General features: G+C 32.8%; 1 protein-coding gene across 40 annotated transcripts in view; it reads right to left on the bottom strand.

Moving 5' to 3' along the window:
• The window catches only part of LOC125672415 (centrosome and spindle pole-associated protein 1-like), an 85976-nt gene that overhangs the window by 45821 nt on the left and 19866 nt on the right, over positions 1-20289 (bottom strand). For 22 of the 40 annotated variants that reach the window (XM_056162988.1, XM_056162990.1, XM_056162995.1 and 19 more), the window contains exons 13-26: positions 16835-16963; positions 15403-15552; positions 11894-11974; positions 10724-10765; positions 10549-10623; positions 10021-10119; positions 6755-6796; positions 6091-6147; positions 5562-5630; positions 4745-4851; positions 4564-4630; positions 4036-4079; positions 3722-3824; positions 3455-3481 (exon numbers count right to left, since the gene is read on the bottom strand). In XM_056162988.1, the coding sequence (XP_056018963.1) occupies positions 3455-3481; positions 3722-3824; positions 4036-4079; positions 4564-4630; positions 4745-4851; positions 5562-5630; positions 6091-6147; positions 6755-6796; positions 10021-10119; positions 10549-10623; positions 10724-10765; positions 11894-11974; positions 15403-15552; positions 16835-16963 (1092 nt within the window). The remainder of the gene's footprint in view (positions 1-3454; positions 3482-3721; positions 3825-4035; positions 4080-4563; positions 4631-4744; positions 4852-5561; positions 5631-6090; positions 6148-6754; positions 6797-10020; positions 10120-10548; positions 10624-10723; positions 10766-11893; positions 11975-15402; positions 15553-16834; positions 16964-20289) is intronic. The other 18 variants (XM_056163021.1, XM_056163020.1, XM_056163014.1 and 15 more) reach the window with 9 other exon arrangements.

Genomic DNA, 20289 nt, shown 5'->3' with positions numbered 1-20289 from the left:
TCAGAAAAGACAAGAAGCAAGTCTTGTATTTTGAAGGTTTAAAATCAATTATTCTGAATTTGAAGGGGTGGGGTGGAACCAAAAAATGACATTACAATTAGTATTTCGGACTGATCAGACATGTTCTATACAGCCCCATATTAAATCTAAACCCCAGCTACATAGTTTATTGTAGACAGTAGTTTTACCCAGTCTGCTGTAGAAGCAAGGCTAATTTTTTCATTCTTTTGTTATTTTCACATGTAATCAATTCCTTTTTCCTAGAGAAGGGACAAGACAACTTTGTCAAAATTCATTGTTTGTGTTGGTCATTTTAGTTCTACATTTTATAGATCTGACACTTGTGTGTATAAATGCATTGTAGGTGTTTAGTACTTGTAAAAAAAAAAATTGTAACATCAATCAAATGAAATAATTGGACGTCTTTATTAAAAAGTTACTTCTCCAAGCCCATGAACATTATAAATGAAAACAAGAGGCCCATGGGCCACATCACTCACCTGAGTCACCTTGGCTCATATCTGAAGACTTTCCAATATATATATTTGCATGTAAAACATTAGTCCCTATTGTGGCCCCAACCTACCCCTGGAGGCCATGATTTTTACAAACTTGAATCTACAGTATGTCAGAAAGCTTTCATGTAAATGTCAACTTCTTTGGCCCAATGGTTCTTGAGAAGAAGATTTTTAAAGATTTTCCCTATATTTCTATGTAAAACTTTGATCCCCTATCGTGGCCCCAACCTACCCTCAGAGGCCATGACTTGAACAAACTTGAATCTGCACTATGTCAGAAAGCTTTCATGTAAATGTCAGCTCTTCTGGCCAATTGGTTGTTGAGAAGAAGATTTTTAAAGATTTTCTCTATCTATTCCCATATAAAACTTTGATCCCCTATTGTGACCCCAACCTACCCCCGGGGGTCATGATTTGAACAAACTTGAATCTGCACTATGTCAGGAAGCTTTCATGGAAATCTTAGCTCTTCTGGCTCAGTGGTTCTTGAGAAAAAGATTTTAAAGATTTTCCTTATATAACGGACAAATTTTGATCAGAAAAGCTCACTTGAGCCTTCCGCTCAGGTGAGTTAAAAACTAAACATCAGCCTTTGAACTCCCCTACCAGTAACCTTCAACTTTATGTGTCTCCTTAAAATCTGGATAAAAGTATATTCCAAAGTAATCAATATTCAACATGACACACCACAACATAATTTTCTTATCTAAATACTCTTGCAGAGAAACACATGCCTCTGAAATTCAATTCAAATACATTTCATATATTATAAGTATCACTTTTGTGACCTTTTATGAAAAAAAATTAAAGTCACATTGTACACTAGACATAAGTAAAATTTATGTCAAAACAGCTCACTCCACTTATATTAAAATTGGTTATTTACATATCAATTACTTTGAAATAAAAATAATTCCCAAAGAACATTTCTCTTTTTCTTTGCATTAAAATGTCACTTATATCATAATATCACTTAATTTGGCATCTTCACAAGTCAAGGGTTATTGATTCGTTACCTTGCACTAACCCTTGACATCAGTCGCTATATAAAAGTTGGGCTCATTAGACCATTACGCAATCCACTAAAAATAAAACATTCAATGAAATCACTGCATCTTGTTATGGTGTAAATGGATACAAATGACGCAATCTTATACTGCTGTATTCATAAACATGCGCAATTGTAATATTTACACCACTAATTACGTTCATTGATAGTAGATCAAGTTTGGAAACCTTTTTGCTTAAGACAATATTACTTAAACATTTGAAATAGCCATAACTGTAGGTATCAATTCACGTGTTTTTATTTGAATCTCTCGCTTCGGGTTGTTATATATAGAACCGCATTCTCATTGGTTCCCACTCTTTTGTGGAAACAATCAGAACGAGCCCAACTTTTTGATAGTCACTGATGTCAAGGGTTAGTGCGAGGTAACGAGTCAATAACCCTTGACTTGTGAAGATGTTAATTTGGGAGTAAATTAAGATAATGAATTGTTATATTAAAGTATTTCACTTTGGTTAAGGTCATGGTCAGTGAATATGTAATTATGCAGGTAGACAAATAAGTGTCCAAATATCAGTTTTATATCCGGAATTTGTTCACATCGTGGTCTTTTATCATACTAATGAAAGGTATATGTGCTATATTAATTGAAAATTATCAAAGAAATAAAAGTATGTATTTGTTTATTGAGCAATATAAGTTACTCATACAAATCTAACTAAATTGCATTAAAAAGTAATCAAGCTAATTTCCTGTTTATTTATTTATTATCCTGGCAAGATAATAAACAACCCATTTTGAAATATTCATGATCATGTGATGTTGCAAACTGAATTTAGAAAGTAAACAATTTGGCAATAACTGTGGTGACATGAAAGCGTGGATGGCCTGCAGGCTGTTGGCGGAAAACATTCAGTGATAAAAGACAGTCAGATGGCAAACGGTGTAGGGAAAACCACACTGAGCAATAGATGTGTGAATGGGAGTTAACATATAATCATTTTCAATTCCGACTAAAACAAAATCTTCTTCCTACATGAAGTTTCTAACATAAATACTTTTCCTGTACCATTAATCCTTCATAAATATGCATTAGAAAATTACCATTTTAACCTTGCATTGAATAAACCAAAACTTCATTTTAATATCAATATCAATAATTTGTTCAAAATTGTCTGATACTATCATTTTATATATATATATATATAGTTCATCATCCTGAAAAATCTTTGGTCTGGTTTCCAACACCGAAAAAATACTGTTTAAAACGGCATATAATGTATCTTTAAACTTTAGACAGGTCTTGATGTTCATAGACTGCTGTTTGACCTAAGTGGCTTCAACATGGTGGTGGGAAATCAAAGAACAAGATGCTTTAAAAAACTTAATCTGGAAATCAATAACTTGGTTCAGGTTGGCATAGGTTTATTAAGATCAAAATAAAATAAAAAAGACCTACAAATGAACAAAAAATAATAACTTCGTTTATTTTGAACTTCGTATACATTGAAAATAATCAGCTTGTCCCCTGCATTTCAATTAATCCTGAGCAGACTATACACACAGAAAATACAAACAAAGTGATTTAAAAAATCTCATATAAGTGATTTGCAATACAATAGTATTTCTCTCATATCACTCTGATAACTTGAAATGTACTACACAGGATGAAGAAAAAATATATGACAAGAGTTTTCAAACACAACTGAAACATACATAATTTTGTTTTCTTTATAGAAGAAAGTGTTTGGTTATGCATGTGAAATTAAATCATTATCTGAAGGGAAAGTTTATAAACAATTACAGTTGTAGAGCATACAAATAGTGAAAACAAAAAGAGAAAAAGGTGAAACACACACGAATATCACTGCAATATCATTGCTAGACAAATTACCATCAATAAGAAAATAAGACTGCATCTACCTACCTCAGTCTCACCCCTTAATCGCTTAATCTTGTACAAATGAATAAACGACAATTACTTGATACTCACAACACTACAAGCATTAACTTCAACAATCATTTTATTAAGAACAGCATTTTCCATTATTTTTATTCACCCCAATTTGCTGAATGCTTTTATCAATGTAAAGCATATATATCAATCAACATGCATGATGCATGCAGACACACATGTGAGTTTGCTGTAAGCATGACTATTAATTATCATCAATGGTATGTGATGGTCACTCACCAGGTCCTGATATTCATCCTCTGGTTCCCCTCGATTGGTCAGCCAATTGTCATCGTCCAGAATACCTTTATCACGATTACGGTCAGATCTATGCCTCCCTCTCCTATTATGGAAATAATAGGATGCACTTCAAACTTACATAATACATTTAAATGTTACAGTTGTCAAAATAGACTGAAAAACATGTTTCAGTAATGTGATTGCAATAGCAAAATTTAACCTACATGTATTTCTCAATCAATCAAATCCAAGCCAATTATATTGAAGTATCATGAAATTTACAGCACAGCTTTTGATGTATTAATCAATTTTACCTGCCATAGTCTCGCTCATCCCCATTAGAGCGTCTGTCATTGCCCTGTGGAAGAAGAAATTCACATATATAATACAATTTTTTTTTTTTAAATTTACATTCATTGAATCTTTTCTCTTGTATTTCTTTGGAAATTGACATTGCTTTCATCACAGACAATAAATACATGTTTGTTGCAAACTAGTTCCATCCAGGTTTTTTGTACAACCTGTCGGCTTAATCATTACCAAATATGGAGCATTTTCAAAGGGTATATTGGCTGTTTCGTTTAAAGTAACAAATTGATCAAAGATATGAAATTTTAGTACTTAAATCTAGTCTATACTTTTTTAAAATACAGAAAAATATAAATATAAACAATGAAATGTCTTTCTTTGTTGGAATGAAAGGTAGCAATCATTGCAGAAAAATTTGCATAACCCAATAAAACAACAAAGAAAGCATTTTATTGTTTAATTAACAACACAGCCGTCAAGCTCTCTGCTGTACAAGCTCTCCGCTGTACAGTGTTAAGTTTCCAATGGCTTACCGCTCTATTGATGGCTCCATCACTGGCATATGCCCTAATCCTTCTCTCTGCCTGAGGTTCGTCTCGTCTGAAAAATAATAAGTTGTAACTTCATTTTTCTTAACGAATGACTTCAACCTCCGAGTTTTTTGCGATGCAACATTGTCTATGACATCAATTCTCTGTAATGATGTGTGCATACCTGTACTGGGCCTCTTCCCTGCGTTTACGATTTTCTTCATAACCAGGAGATTGCCAGCCTCTCCGGGCACCGGCCGGGGGTTTGTTTCCTCCTCCTCCTCCTCTCCTCTACACAAAAAATACGGAGATTAGATTATGTCAATCTTTCATACGTAAAATTCAGAATATGTTACATACAAATCGACATTAAATATTCAGAATTTCCAGGTGATGAAGTTAAAAAAAAAGAAGAATTTTGCAAACAGCAATAAAGGAAGAATATTAGATTTGAAGTGGATATTATAACTAAATTCTAATTGTCTTCATATACTATTGACGTCTCCATATGAGTGAAAGATTCTCGAGAGTGACATTAAACAATATACATGTATAATCAATCAATCATATAATATTAAAGATATCTATAATAACATGTATTTTCATAACTAACAAATACCAATTGATGTGTTTCTAAAGTCTAAACAGTATACATACATTTGCAATTTAGGGAAAACACATTTGATAATGAATACAATGATTTGAATTGGCAACATGATTTCTCAGTATGTCCCAGTCACATGAGTAAAAAATTCGAAAGATTAAATGCAGTGAAGGATTTCATTAGAATGTTCATGATACATTAATCATGAAGGGAATTGATGACATGAAACAAATATACTGCAAAAAGAAGAAAGGTAAATGGCAGCTTTAAAACATTTGCAAAGCAGAGAATACTGGTAAGTGTAAATCAGAGAGGACTCAAACCAACAAGAAAATGGTGCTGCGAGCTGTGTGAATGCAGGCTGATAGAGACAACAGAACTGTTCATGTCTACTTACAGACAGATTTTCCTGACTGTTACGTAAAAACTCGTTGTACTCTTTATTCCTAGTTTCAACTTTTCTCCTCTATTTCAATTAAAATTCAGAAGACAAGGTCTAAATACACAGTCAAATAAATGCCCAAACTAATATTCATACATAGATTTAAAATACATAATCTTTTTTCATATTTCTTTTCTGATTTCAAGTACCATGTGTACCCCATCCTGCACTGCTAATTTTTAGATGAATGAGGCCCCCTCATATGATTAAATATACACAAAGTCGCTTCTTTACGCCAGTATATGTATTCTGCATTCTTTCACGTATCAGTTGGTACTACACAAATCAATATAATATATTTTTTATACAGGGTACACTCTCCAGTTCATTTGAATGTTAACCAATATATCAGTTCTTCAAAATGTACATCCAGTGACTTCCCCTTTTCAATCTTTTAGCGACACTTTCTGGGGGCAAATATGGTACACAAAAATTTGATAAAAGACAAGAAACTAGAGGATGAGAGTTGTTCAAACTATGTTACCTCTGCAGAGCCATTATAATGCAATCCTGGAAGAGTGGCATAAATTCCATCTTTGAGCTGTAGATGCAGAAAGTGGGTTAAAATTTAAAAAAAAAAAACATATCATGCATTGTATTAGAGGCAAACATACACAAAACCACATGCTGTATAGTGCATTAATGTGACAATAAACACAAAGCGCATGCAAATTCGCTACATACTGAGTACATAACCACATCAGTTAGTTTTTATAGAACACATAATACTTTGACCCTACCAACAGCACTCACATTTATTAGACCAGTCATCAAAACTTTCAGCTATTTACCAGTAAATCAGAATTTCAAACATAAAAGTAAGTAAATTTATTCTGCTTATGAAATTTCAACGTACATCTATATTCAACTCATCCAATCACAGCCCACTCCAAAAATATGTTAACTATATCAAAAGGTGACGGAAATGATACAACACAATACACAGACACCCCTCAACCTTTACAGTCTTTCATTTAACTTGTGTAAAAAGTGAAGACAGTTAATGGAGGTGATATAATCTGCAAGGCCTGTGCTGACCTTAAGGACTCAAACGAAAGAACAGGAAAAGAGAGGGAATCACTGCATAGAATATACACAAGCTGGCTCTCACAAAGGGAGATAATTCTAGTGCCTAGGGGTTAAATTACCTGGGGTTCTGATGCAGGCCTGTCTCTTACACGCCTTGGATTCTGTTAAGTTTACAATGATTAAAAAACATACAAGACAAAACAAACATATACACATGAGGTAAATCTTGACATTTTTTTGATTAACCAAGTAATATTCACTATCTGTAAAACATACTGAATTCAGACCAGTGTTTAATGACTAAGAATCTTTTTTATTAAATGTTCTAGTTATGCAAGGAGTTGATGCATTTTTCTTTGTATATTTTTAAGGACTATGTATGGTTTGGGTCTAATACTATTCTAAAAGGGCATTAGCTGTGAAAGTGATGGCAACCATTTTTCCCCCTCAAAATCTCTCAATGGCAAAGGAATATATATTAATGACTAATAAAAACATTTATTTTGTATAAAAACAAGAGAAATCATGATATACCACTTGTACATCTTAGCAATCGAGAGTTATTGTTCTTATTTTTTTCTTATTCCACTGTAAAGGACTATAGAGGGTTTGAATTTTTATGCCGTCTCCACAAGGAACTGCACTGCATAGTGCAATTGTGATGATATGCACACTAATGCATCATAAAACACAACCCATCAGTTTTGCGTATTTGTGGAACTTTGACATGTTTTGTTTTAATCCAATGAATTGATGAATTTAATTATTAGAAAAAATATATATATGTATAAGACGATGACATGTGGGTGAACAATTTTTTTTTTTTTTTTTTTTGAAATATCAATCAAAAAGGAGAAGTTTGGATAGAGTTTTTTACACTTTACATCTGAAACCTGGTGCATTATTCTTTGAAGAGACAATGTATATGTTTACAATTTCCATGTTTTTGCATTTTATATAATCTACATATTGTATAATAATAGCCATTTTCTCATGAATGCATTACAATTGTGAATTTTTAAACTGTGATTTTAGAAAATTTTATCCATAGATTTAAAAAAAATCTTAACAAAGAACCATTTCAATTTTCATAAATACTTTTTTATTTAAAAATTTAAAATGTCTGTGTTGTTTATGCATGTTTTATTAGATATTCATATTATGCATCAAATCACAGTGAAATTTGGACTCTAGAATCTCTTATTTGCAAATAAAACAATTTCTTTATCATTCCAAAAAAATCACAAAAATATTCATATAAAATAATGGAGAGCTTGTTTCACTCTTTCGATGGTGAAATCATAGTTCACAAGAGGTGTTTTAACAAGCCATTACATAAAATTTGGTGTAATGAGCTACTATCAAACAACATTTTAGAAAAACTGTATGTTTAGAACATACATTATAATTTTAGTTGAAAATGAAATGGAAAACTGCATGCATTCCCATTACAATCCTAAAGGACCTATATGACGTACGTTTGATTTTTTTGGCAACCTAAACTGATAATCTCCTTTATATTCATTACAGATGATCAATATAACGCACTATTGGATTAGACTTTAAAAAAAAAAAAAAGTTGCGTTTAAGCTATTTATTTTCAGCAATCCAGAACTTCCCAGATGTAGATGTAAAGGTGTTTTATATTGCTTCTGATCTCTTTCCCCTCAAAGTCTGTATAATATATTTTATCATGATTACAATTTATTAGTCATAGATTGTCATAAAGATATGCATTTTTTGTTAAACAGCCATGGCTTTGTAATTTTTCATGTGCGAACTGTTTTTCCATGTGTTTAGTATGTAGTGCTTATTTACTGTCATTATATAATACATATATGTACTTTATCAAATTTGTATTTAAATTTTGTCACCTACACAAATCTATGAAAACCTGTTCCAAACTTTGATTTATGTGATTTGTGTAACTGAATTTTCATGTATGTTTATTTCAGATGTAGCTTTTTACCAACCACTATCAACAACAGATGCAAGTACAATCCAGATTTTTTTTCATTCTTCCAGAATAAAATCCTTTGACAAGATACTATAGTTAGCATTAAAATGAGAAAGAGAAATCTCCTCTTCCACCTTGAAGAAACAAAACTTTCATTAACCTCACAAAAAGAACCCCCAACTAAAGACCTACCAACCTTTTTCCAGGAGATTTTTAGACCTCTATTCTTCATGTGCCATAACCAAGATACCATTATAATGAAGAAATAAACTCTATTTTATAATTCTGACCAACTCATTCATTCATTATGAACAATATCTGGTGATGAACAAATTTTCTGAAGACCAAAACATAACACTAACTGTCAAGATCTATAATGCCTAGAGTACACAGAGTGGACATCATCGTGGATTATCAACACAGCTGCCCTAAACAATAACAAAGACATGCATTCATAACATTGTCTAGTAAACACATATCTACATAAATATACACAAGAACTGACTACACCAATGAGTCTTGATAAATATACTTGCAAGATTTAATGAATCTACATCCATCAACATAATCAAATTTATTCTTCTTGTGCATTCATTCAACTTGTTAGATGAAATACCCCGAGTTACCATGGAAACAATGGTAGATCTCTATATAATTCCACAATCCCCTACATCATTCCTCAGCTCAATCTATTCCCTCAGATCAATCACATTTATTATTGATGACCTGATCACAGAACTACTCAAAAATTTTATGATAATGGTAAATTGTGTATTCATGTGACTGAATGTGTAAATTGTATTGATTTTGTATACCCTTGATAGCATATTTCCAAATTCTCTACATTAACTGAAAATGAAAGCAGCTTATCCTTATCAATCACATTCTGTCATTTAATTACTATAAATGGAATTGGAAAGTGAAATTTTAAATAGTGTTGCAATTATTGCATTCCTTTAAAAAATTTCACAGTTTTTAACAATGAAAATTCAAAATCATAAGTAATCAATCTTCAGACACCATGATACCCTACATTTGATCGAGCAATATACTGATTCCTTACCCCGGTATTCTCTTTAGAGAGGTGAACAGGTATAGTCTATATCCATGTAGGCTATGTCTGTCTACTTCTCAAAAGGTAATCCATATAGAAATGAAAAATACACAACCTTCACCACCTATGCCACTTGATACCAAAGGCAGGAATTTTTAAAATAGTTCACTCCATATTCTCATGTTGTACAGAAGAGTTAGGGAAAATCATTTTACATATTTGTGGATTACTATGGTTAAATTTTTAGTACACAGTTTTAGTATGCTATGAGTATTGTCACCTAATACTTGCCGTTAACACACAGTAACTTTCATGCATCCTCAAAGCCTTGCAGTCCAGTTACATATCTATATCTTGCTTGTATCAGCACTCACCTCTCCATATTTTTTGTTATCGAATCTGTGCTTTTCCTGTTCTCTCTTTTGTTTGAGAAACTCATTATATTCCTCGTTCCTTGTCTGCTTCCTCCGAACCTGAAAATGACAATGCCATTAATGGGCTTCTGAATTTTGAAGGGAAAAAATCAAGACATAAATAAGATGTCAATGAAAAATTCTTTTCAAAGTTAATCTTATAAAATACATGATTGATTTATATCATTGGTATGCTCTGAAAACCATTTTTTTTTACTAAGAAAAGTCCTGTGAAGTTTATAAATAGCAGTGTACAAATATTCACATTACAAATTGAAATTTCATGCATAATAAATCAGTGGAGACTTCACACATGTACTAAATCAAAAATTGACCAAAAACCCATGAAATACATTTACTTTGAAATAACTAATTTCGTGGGGATGTGATTTTTACTCTTTTCATGGTACGTGCATACTCACAAACTAAATCTCCAAAAATAAAATCAAACCAAAACAAACAATTATGGAGTAAATGGACAATACTGACCTCTGCTGATTCATGTGATCGTAATCCGTGTAAACTGGCCTCGTATGATTCTGATCTTGGAGGTGGCTCTTCCGGCTGGAATCATAGTTACAACAAAATAATACCTAGAATAGTAACAATGAAATCCATCAATAAAAGATTTTAACTTTCACGAAAGAATTTGAACTTTTTATACCTCTGGGGGCGGGTCTCTGGGTCTGTCTCGACGTGGTAAATCCTGGAACAGATAGCGATGTTATTGTTTTAAAATAAACTTAATTGATTTCTATTCCACAAAATAAAATGCCACAGACTCATGTCTTTAAGATTTACAAATCATCGGAAACTTTTATATAATTATACACTATATGTGTGTACTGGTATATCACACTGTTATTTCTCTTTAGTCTCTACAATTGCACTAGAATAACTAAAACAAGAGAGTGTGGAGATAGCATGCCACAGCTAGATAATACCCCCCCCCCCCTTCCTTCAATCCCATCTTTCCAATTATTACCCATATAAGATATTGATCACTCTCCCATGTGAAAAAACTTTGAGGGATCTCAAATAGCTACAACATCATCATTGTGTATGAATGTACAGCTTTCTTATATCTATCATATTTGGAAAATTGTTGGTGACTCTGGGTCATTTTCCTCCAATTTTAGATTGACTTGAAAGTTTTGAAAAATACTTCAAAGACTTAACCTAAATAAATATTCCATATATGAGGGTCTTTTCAGCACTTTATATACTATGTTATTGCCTGGATATCAGTTTTACCTTCAATAATTTTCTAGAAATTACTTTTGCTCTCTAGGTTTTATGTATCAATCTCAGAGTATAAACCTTTTCTCTAAATTCTTTACTTCTATTTCTGATGACAAACAAGGATTTTAATACTTCTGTTTCATCTAAAAATTTCAAAATCATAATATTCAATATAACAGTATATAATTTACATGGAAAAAGAATAATTTATTTGGAGTGAACCCATGTGGAATGCGGAAAATCTTATCCATGGATATGAATATTTCATTCAGGGACCTGGCTAAAATAATTACACACATAAACAAGATTTCCCTATTTCTTCATAGGTGCTTATGATGGATTCAGATAATCTCTCCTAAAATCTAATTACTTGCTGTTGTCATTAAAGTCAGTAAAATTTCTATAAAAATTCACACAAAATTTCTAATGTAGTCCTGCTAAGAAACACACCAAACTAAGAAGTTGAAAATTTTAGTTAAAGAAGGTAATCAACACGTTTTTCAACAACTAGGTGAAGTGACATTGACACATTGCAATCCCTATTGGTGTACTTTCTATTGTCTACTGAGGTCATTCTATGACACAAAACTACCTCTTCCAGAGCATCCAATGGATTGTCTTTCTCGGCCAGTGAAGTTAGACTTCTAACTACACCAGCCAGAGCCTCAGAGTGCTGAAAGTGACACAGACACTGAGTAATCTTAGTGATGATTATTAAAAGGATTACCTCTCTCAATGAGGAGTGGAGAAAGGTTTAGGATGTGCGAGATTTGAAAACCTTAAAAGTGTCACATGACTCACACAAGATACATTTAGAGTTGGTGAGTTTTGGTAGTATTTGAGTGGCATTCTTGGAAACTCTAATATTTGTTCAGAAATGATGATTTTTGAGGTGAATGTGTGTTATTGGGTATACAAATGAATCAGAATTATCTATCGACTGCATAAAGTACATTCATTAGTTAGGTTGGTATCAATGGCGGTGAAATCGGCCGTAATTACAATTCCATCATCATCGCAATGCATTTGAAATACCGTCTACAGCTTTGAATTTGACCCTGGTTATTTTCACGTTTGTTTTTGCTCCGTTTTTAATTCACAGATTTTATTTCCATGTTATGTAAAGGCTTGTTTTCATTGCCATATCAATTTCACAGTGGTATTAATTTCACGGATTTACCCCTCAGCAAAAATGGTGAAAATAAAACGGCAGGAAAAATAAGTCTGTACACATTATATACATGTATACTATTTCACAATTTAACATTCAAAAGAATAAATAGCAAGACATAAATCAGGCTTAATGCATTTATTTAAATACTTACTACAATTTATACTGAAAATCTCTTTTAAATGAAACTGGTGTGGCTATCAGTTATTTACCAGTGATTTCAGTATTGCATCCAATATCACATCATACAAAGAACTTGTACTTCTTGAGGAATAAACTCCCTCACCAAAGGAAAGGCTATGTTATTTCACATTTGTAGAGGTATTTCATGAGAACATGCCAGTATTGAAACAAAAGGCCAATGGGTGTTAAGGGTCACCTGAGTATCACACAAAGTAGAGCATACATCATGTGTTGTGTGTAGATGGCACAATGAATGCTAACTACAGATTCTGGTCACCAGCAAGGAACAGCTACTATCTCTCAAATGCTAAGCTATGGCTCAGACAAATATTTCTTTCAATTTTTAGTTTAATAAACTATAATCAATTTCTTTGTAAATATCAACAGACAGTAAATACATCATCAAATACGAACCACAAAAGGATTTGGAAACATGGTAAAACAACTTTTTATTAAAACAGAAAGAGTAACCTTGACCTTTTCAAATGACCTTGGTTCAGGGTTATGACACATTGTCCAATCATAAGCAAAAAGTATTTCTGAGGATTTAATGCATTTTCAGTTTATGAGTCATAAAGCCCCACTCTGGGGCTGGAACCTCTTAACCTAAGGTCTATAATTTTCTCATGTACATTATAAAGGCAGGTCACATGTGGCTTTCATTCACGCTCAGAGATCAATAATCAGGAAACAATAAGACAACCAATGAAGTGACAGCTTTCACAACTAAAACTTGGAAACATCAAACAGTCAAACATTTGGAATAGAAAATCATAATAAACTTCACTTTACATTCCAAATCAAACTCTATTTTAGCCATTCTACTAAGGCAACTAAAGCACCTCAAACATATGTATCTGTATGATCAGGTTTGCATTGTAAAATTTCAATAGGCTGTTTTCGAGGGTGAAACATATATGGTAAGATAAAGTTCTCCTTTGTTTCCTTGATAAAATTGACTTGCTTTAACAGATAAATGAAATAAAGGACCTATAGTTAGATGCAAACCTCTATATGCTAATATATGCTTTTTTGAGTTTTGGGTTGTGAAATGAAAGATGTAATTCAATAAGTGCACTGGTGAACGCAACTCTCCAATCAAACTTATTTTAACACGTACTGGCCAAAGATTTGTGGAGAGAGAAGCAAACCGAAAACTCTTAACTAGCAAAAATAATTATCACTACACACCTTCACAACCATTTCTTGTGCTTGATCATCAGATTGAAGTAAAAAAAAAAAAGAAGATTTTTGTAGATTTATAAAAATAACCTGCATTTTTCACTTAATCATTTTTAATAACCCCATCCCAGAGCCTAAAACCCTGACCCCATGAGCCATGATTTTCACATGTATCTACATGTATATTGTTTTTTGAGTATTTTTACTATGATTCATATTGCCCCAATCCTGGAACCAAAACCCTGATCCAGAAAGCACAAATTCTACAATTTTGGATCAGGCTGACATGCTCAATATAAATTTGTACCTAGTTTGTTTTCTTAGGTGTTCTGGAGTAAAGAGAAAGATACACACACACTCCAATATTCATATGATCCCAAATAGCTCCACCCTTGAGTCTGAAACCCAAACCCGGGGCCATAAATTTCACAAGTTTGGTAGAGACCTTCACTACTCCAGCCAGCTAAAGAGTCTGTGGTAACATACTTATTCTATATTATCATGTATGCATATTTTTTTGTTTATTTTTATCTTATTTCATTTAATAATCTTTATTACCACATAACCTCAAGCATCCATTGTAAATATTTTCAGAGCTGAAACGACTCCCCTAGAAATGAAACTTTTGATTTATTCCACTTCCATTTGAGGTACAGTAAAACCTTGTTATCTCGAACTCTATGGGACCAAGAAAAAACTTTGAAATATCCAAGGATTCGAGATATTGAGAGTAAAATTCTAAAGAATAAGTGGTTGGGACTTCCAAATCACTTCGACATATCCAGGTATTCTAGATATTGGTGTTCTCGATACCAAAGTTTAACTGTAGGAGTATAGGGATGTTAACCAAGGCTTTCACTATAGATTGTTATCTTTTTCTAGGGTTATGTCCTATCTTGGACCCAAACAGGGCAGGGACCATGATATCAAAAATTTTGTACTCCTACCCTAAAAGATGTTACACAGCAATCTTAGTGAAAATTGGCCTTGCAGATTATTACAAGATGCCAAAAATATTCAAAATGACAGACAATACACAAAGCCAAGTAGGCACGGATAGCAATAGGTCACAGTTGACCTAAATTTGCAAATGTCTTAACTTCATGAATATGTACATGTATATCTATGTACCTTTACTTTCCTAAATTGATGGTGTCTGAATATGAATTTTGACAGTAATTTTCAATTCATGCAAACATATATTGGGAAAGAAGCTTCACCTTGCCTACACAAACTAAAGGCATGGTAAGACTGTTAGCAAAAATCGAGTCCTAGCTGATACATGTAATCTAGTGCAAGGACTGGCAGTCATCACTTCTGAACAAATTTGTTTACCCAATCATCATCATAGAGACTGTCTAAAGACGAGGCCAGAGTTTTAGCCACACCAATCAAAGCTCGGCCCTGCTGGAATCATACAGTACAAAGCCAGATACAATGAGCATCTATACTCTCACATGGATAGCAAATATCTATGGTTCAAAATTACAACATCAGAACTGGAATAAACCATTTAAAATAAGATATAAAATCTACAAAAAATTCATTACAAATTAGACCACTACCTCAGCCAGCATGTGATTGTATTCCTTTTTCCGTTCATCATTGAGTTTCTCTCTCTCCTCCTGGTGTTTTCCGAGGCCTGACAAAAAATTATCTGGAGATCTATTTCTGGGCTGCTCTCCTCGACGCCCCTTACCCCTATCTTGCTCCTTCTATAAAAATTGAAGAAGAGAAATTATACAAAGTGTATTGTTCAATTTGTACACTATCCTACAAAAAGACTTTTATATTAATCATTTTCATTTGAAACAAAATAGTTATGCAAGCAACATGATGAATTTGTACACACTGTCTGATATATGATATATTACTCTATAAACTTTCATCAAGTATTTGAAACAAACTAAAATAAATGTAAATGTCAGACATCTAAATGCAAAAGAAATCAAATATATAAATAAATATACACTTTGGTGCCGAGTAGGTTCAACTTTGTAAACACATCAGATAAAAAAAATAACACTTTTTCTCCAAAATACATTTTATTGAATTCAAAGTCTTAACATGTGAATATCAAATCAGTTTAAATTTCTTACTTTACATGTATAAGTTTTATAAGTATATTAATAATCAAAAATAGCAAAAATAATACATAGGTGTAACAAACTTTAAAAGGATTATAGACACGCAGTAAAAAAAGAAATCAAAATACTGTAACAATAATTCTACGACACTACATTACAATGTGCATTATGCTGAAGAATAAAATAAAAGCAATATTGAAATATTTGAAATAATCAAGACAAATCCACTCATTAAGAAAGAGCACATCATTCAATATGGTTGCTGTCTGTTCTTGAGGAACATTTTCAGTTCAATTATCTTTCGTTAGTCTTCAGGTTAGCAGACACTCTCAGCAGAAGTATGGCCCTGGGTGCTGCTTTTTTTAGCTGTAGTATATTAAAATCTTGGCCATGCAGGCTGCATACGTAATACCTGTTGTTGCAGATTATAATTTTCCTCAATTAAATCTTTCTTTTGCTTGATTTTTTTAATGTATTCTCTGAGAATATTCTCTGGTACCTCACTCTCTTCAATTTCATCAAGAGACTTTAGCAACTCGTTCACCTGTTCCCGGTAGACAATGAGTGGGTGTTGTCTGACCTTGGCATCGTTACGCAGTGAAGGCAGTTTCTTTTTGTCCACCCTCTTCATGGAGTAATAGTACACACGCTAGAAGGTTGTACGTAAAACTAACTCAGAAATGTGAAGGCAGATATTAGTATGGATATTTATTTCCAAGACAAACATTTAAGTGGATCTGTTTCAAAGATGGTTTTATCCGATGCCCAGTCTTACACATACAGCAAAGCTCAGACATTTCTTTTCAAAAGCTTTCGTGCAGATTTAATTAGTGAGAGAAAAAAATAAAATATTTGGAAGCAAATATACACATTGGTGATGTGCAGACAGCAGATTAGTGGGCGGAGCTACCTTATCCATCATTTCTCGGTACTCTCTCTGTCGTTCCTGTTGCAATCTTTTCTTTTTGTCTTCATATTGTCCAACAGATGGATTATTGCCTGTCTGCTTCATCGCAGGGGCTTTGTTTTTATTATATTTCTAATAAAAAAGAAGTAATCTTATTTCTACTCTACATACCAAATAACTAATAACACTTACCATAAAATCACAAAACTACAAAGCTGATAGATCCAAAGTTTAGACACAACAGCTTCACATTTCACTAACACGGAATATACACTTGGAAGTACAACATTTATAAGCATTGTATTCATCTAGTACCAGGTATGTACGTGCAAGTTATCTAAACACTTACAACAAAGAGTTCAAAAATAAAACTCCAAAACCACCCTCTGAAAAGCTTTAAACACACTGCAATATATTGATTTGTTCTGCTAATTTCCTGATCAATATAGTCCATACACTTCATTGAAAGCTTTAACATTCTAATTAAACTATAAAATAATTATTTGAACAGTTAAACTTCTTTTTAGTCTAGTCAATCTAGCTCAAAAATGAGCAAAACCTCAAACTAATTGCAACAGAAATGAAATTTTGATTATTCATGCAAGAAAACATATGCAAACAACATATTAAAAATCGGCTTTTGTATTTCCATGGGAAAATTGGAATTTTGGGGTAAAAGGATGTGTTTTTTCATGAAAATCGCTAAAAACTGGAAATTGAAGAAAATGTCCATTTTATGTAACATACAGTAAAAATAAGTTTCATATCTCAAATTTCAACCTGGAAATGTTCGATTAATTTTTTTTACAGCAGAATATATTCTTTCCTTGACTGTAATTTTGGGGTAAAATCTTGCTTTTTTGAATATAATTGTTAAAGGTTGAAATTTTAAGAAGAAAACCCACATTTTGTCATACATTAGAGTCTACCAATAAAAAATTGAAGTTAGGATTTATTTTAAAAACTGCTCAACAAGTAAGATATATAGATTATTGACAATATATATGAAAAATACCATTTTAGGTAGGAAAACCTACCTTTTTCTAAAACAAAAATAGTGAAAAACTGGAAATGATAGGAAATGACTGTTTTATAGAAGATATGACAGTGATCTTATAAATTTAAGAATAAAACGTCCAAATCCACAACTAAACTTTACTGCACCAAAATTTATTTTCCCTTGTCGAATTTTGGGCTGAAATCTTCATTTTCCAACAAAAATCGTTAAAAACTGGATTTTGGAAGAAAATACTTTTTCCTGTCCATTAGGCATATATGAGTTACCACATGAAGATTTATACATTAAAATAAACTGTTAACACAAAACAAGTGCCCCTTCAAAAATGGTCTGTAAAAGATGACCTACATTTTTGTAGTTACTCCCCTTACATCGGAAGTTGGAGGCGCGATTACCATTCCGGTCCTATGTTTCACATAAATACATGTAGTATTTTAAAACAAACAGTGTATAGTAAAGCTTACGTTACAAAATTCTTTATTAATCTGAGTTTTAACAGTTTGTACTACATCTATGACGAAACAAGGTTCAGTTTCTTCGATTTTATAAACAAATCTTTAATACGTGCACTTCGTCAAGTTCTAGAGTTTGGGAAAGAGGGGTGTGTGTGTGTGTGTGTGTGTGTTATAGCCGTATTTGATGTTTAGTTCTATGCAAATTATTGTGCAATTAATACCGAGAATTTCAGGAGTAATCTGTTTTTAAAACAATGGACACATAGAATTAAAAGCAAAATGAATCAGGCACGCAGCATCGTAAAAAAAAAGGGGGGGGGGGGGCGGCGGATGTGAAGATAATTTCACAATATTGCCTGAAAATTGACAAGTAAATTTTAATCCAAAGTTATAAAAATCCTTGATGGTGTGTGTGGTGGTGGTGGTGGGGGGTATCTCAGTTCAATTTTATACTTCCACTTTGTACAGTTCACGACAATGCTATTTTAAAAAAAAAAAAGAGGAGGGAGGGCAACCAATCTGTCTAAAAATCGACCTCTGTACGTAAAAATTTATCAACTTTGAATATAATGATAAAAGGTGTAGAGCCATTATTGCTACGTGCCTGATAATTATATAAGTGATCATTTGAGTAATTGCAGTACAGTTCAGTCCATGTTTTTAAAAGTACAACGGCTAGTGTCACAATTTGCCTTGCATTTACAGCGAAAAACGTTCAAAAGTTTATCTGGCGCGACTTGTATTTTAGTTTTACTATAGTAACGGATACAAGAATTGCTGAAAGCAGTGATAAGCCCCAATTCGAAGGATCCAAATCAATCATTTCTTTAGTCCACTTTATGACTTAAAAAATTCTTGCAGTGCTCCTTTTCTGCAGCTGTAGTTAGTGGCAATGACTGAACTTATAAAAATGATATTGTGTTAGACAATTCTTCACAAAGCAAATCTCCTATAAGTGTCTCTATGGTATTCCATCGTACAAAGTCGATATGACATCGAGACCAGAATATATCTTTTTCTCTATGAAATCCTCATATAGGAAGGTAAAGATAACGAACAGTGATCCATCTCGTAACTCCTATAAGCAATACAAAATAGAGAGGTGGGCAAACACGGACCCCTGGATATACCAGAAGTGGGATCAGGTGCCTATGGGCTATAAGGAGTAAGCACCCCCTGTTGACCGGTCACACCCGCCGTGAGCTCTATATCTTAATAAGGCAAACGGAGTTACCCTTATTCAATATCATTGTGCCAAAAACGGCCTAACAATCTATATGAAACAAGTCGGACAGATTTGACCCAATGATAGGTTGTATTGGCAAGGTAGATTGTTATAATGACCATATAATTCACAAAATGCTGACTTTAAACGAAACAGTTGAAACCCCTTCACCATCAACATGTTTGTCAGTAGCCTGACTCCATTTAAAAACTAATCATATACAGAATTTTGTCTACATTTTGACTATACAGGACCTGTTCCGATGCCGAACATTATTGACGTTGTGTCGCATCTTGTGAATGCATGTAGAAAGGGCAAGGATTGACAAACTTCGTTTCCTAAAAAGACGTCTGGTTTTAACGATATTCTTCACTTAGGGGCAAGATCAAAAATTCAATGTCTCACAAAAAACTAAGTTCACATAGTTTTCACCAAGAACCCCCCCCCCCCCCCCCCCCCTTTAAAACTTAATATGACAAATGTTGAAACTAATCGAATAACAATAAGAAAAAAAACCAACGATTATAAATAATATAGATTATTTGATGCTATATACAAATAACACTTTGTATACCTTTTCTACTGTTTATTCACAAATGAAAGTGTACATTAAATCTATTAAATGTTCATTAATATGTTTTAAATATTATGTGGTATTCAACAGTCGCTTGTCTTTTTCCTTTTTCCACTAAAGTGTAATCGATGTTGGATGACAGAAACTTGCGGGAGTTTTTATTCCCCTCCCCCTAACTAATTGAAT

The sequence above is a fragment of the Ostrea edulis genome, chromosome 4, assembly GCF_947568905.1.
Source record: "Ostrea edulis chromosome 4, xbOstEdul1.1, whole genome shotgun sequence".
Taxonomy (NCBI): domain Eukaryota; kingdom Metazoa; phylum Mollusca; class Bivalvia; order Ostreida; family Ostreidae; genus Ostrea; species Ostrea edulis.
The sequence above is the reverse complement of the archived record's forward strand: the minus strand, read 5'-3'. Positions and strand labels throughout refer to the sequence as shown.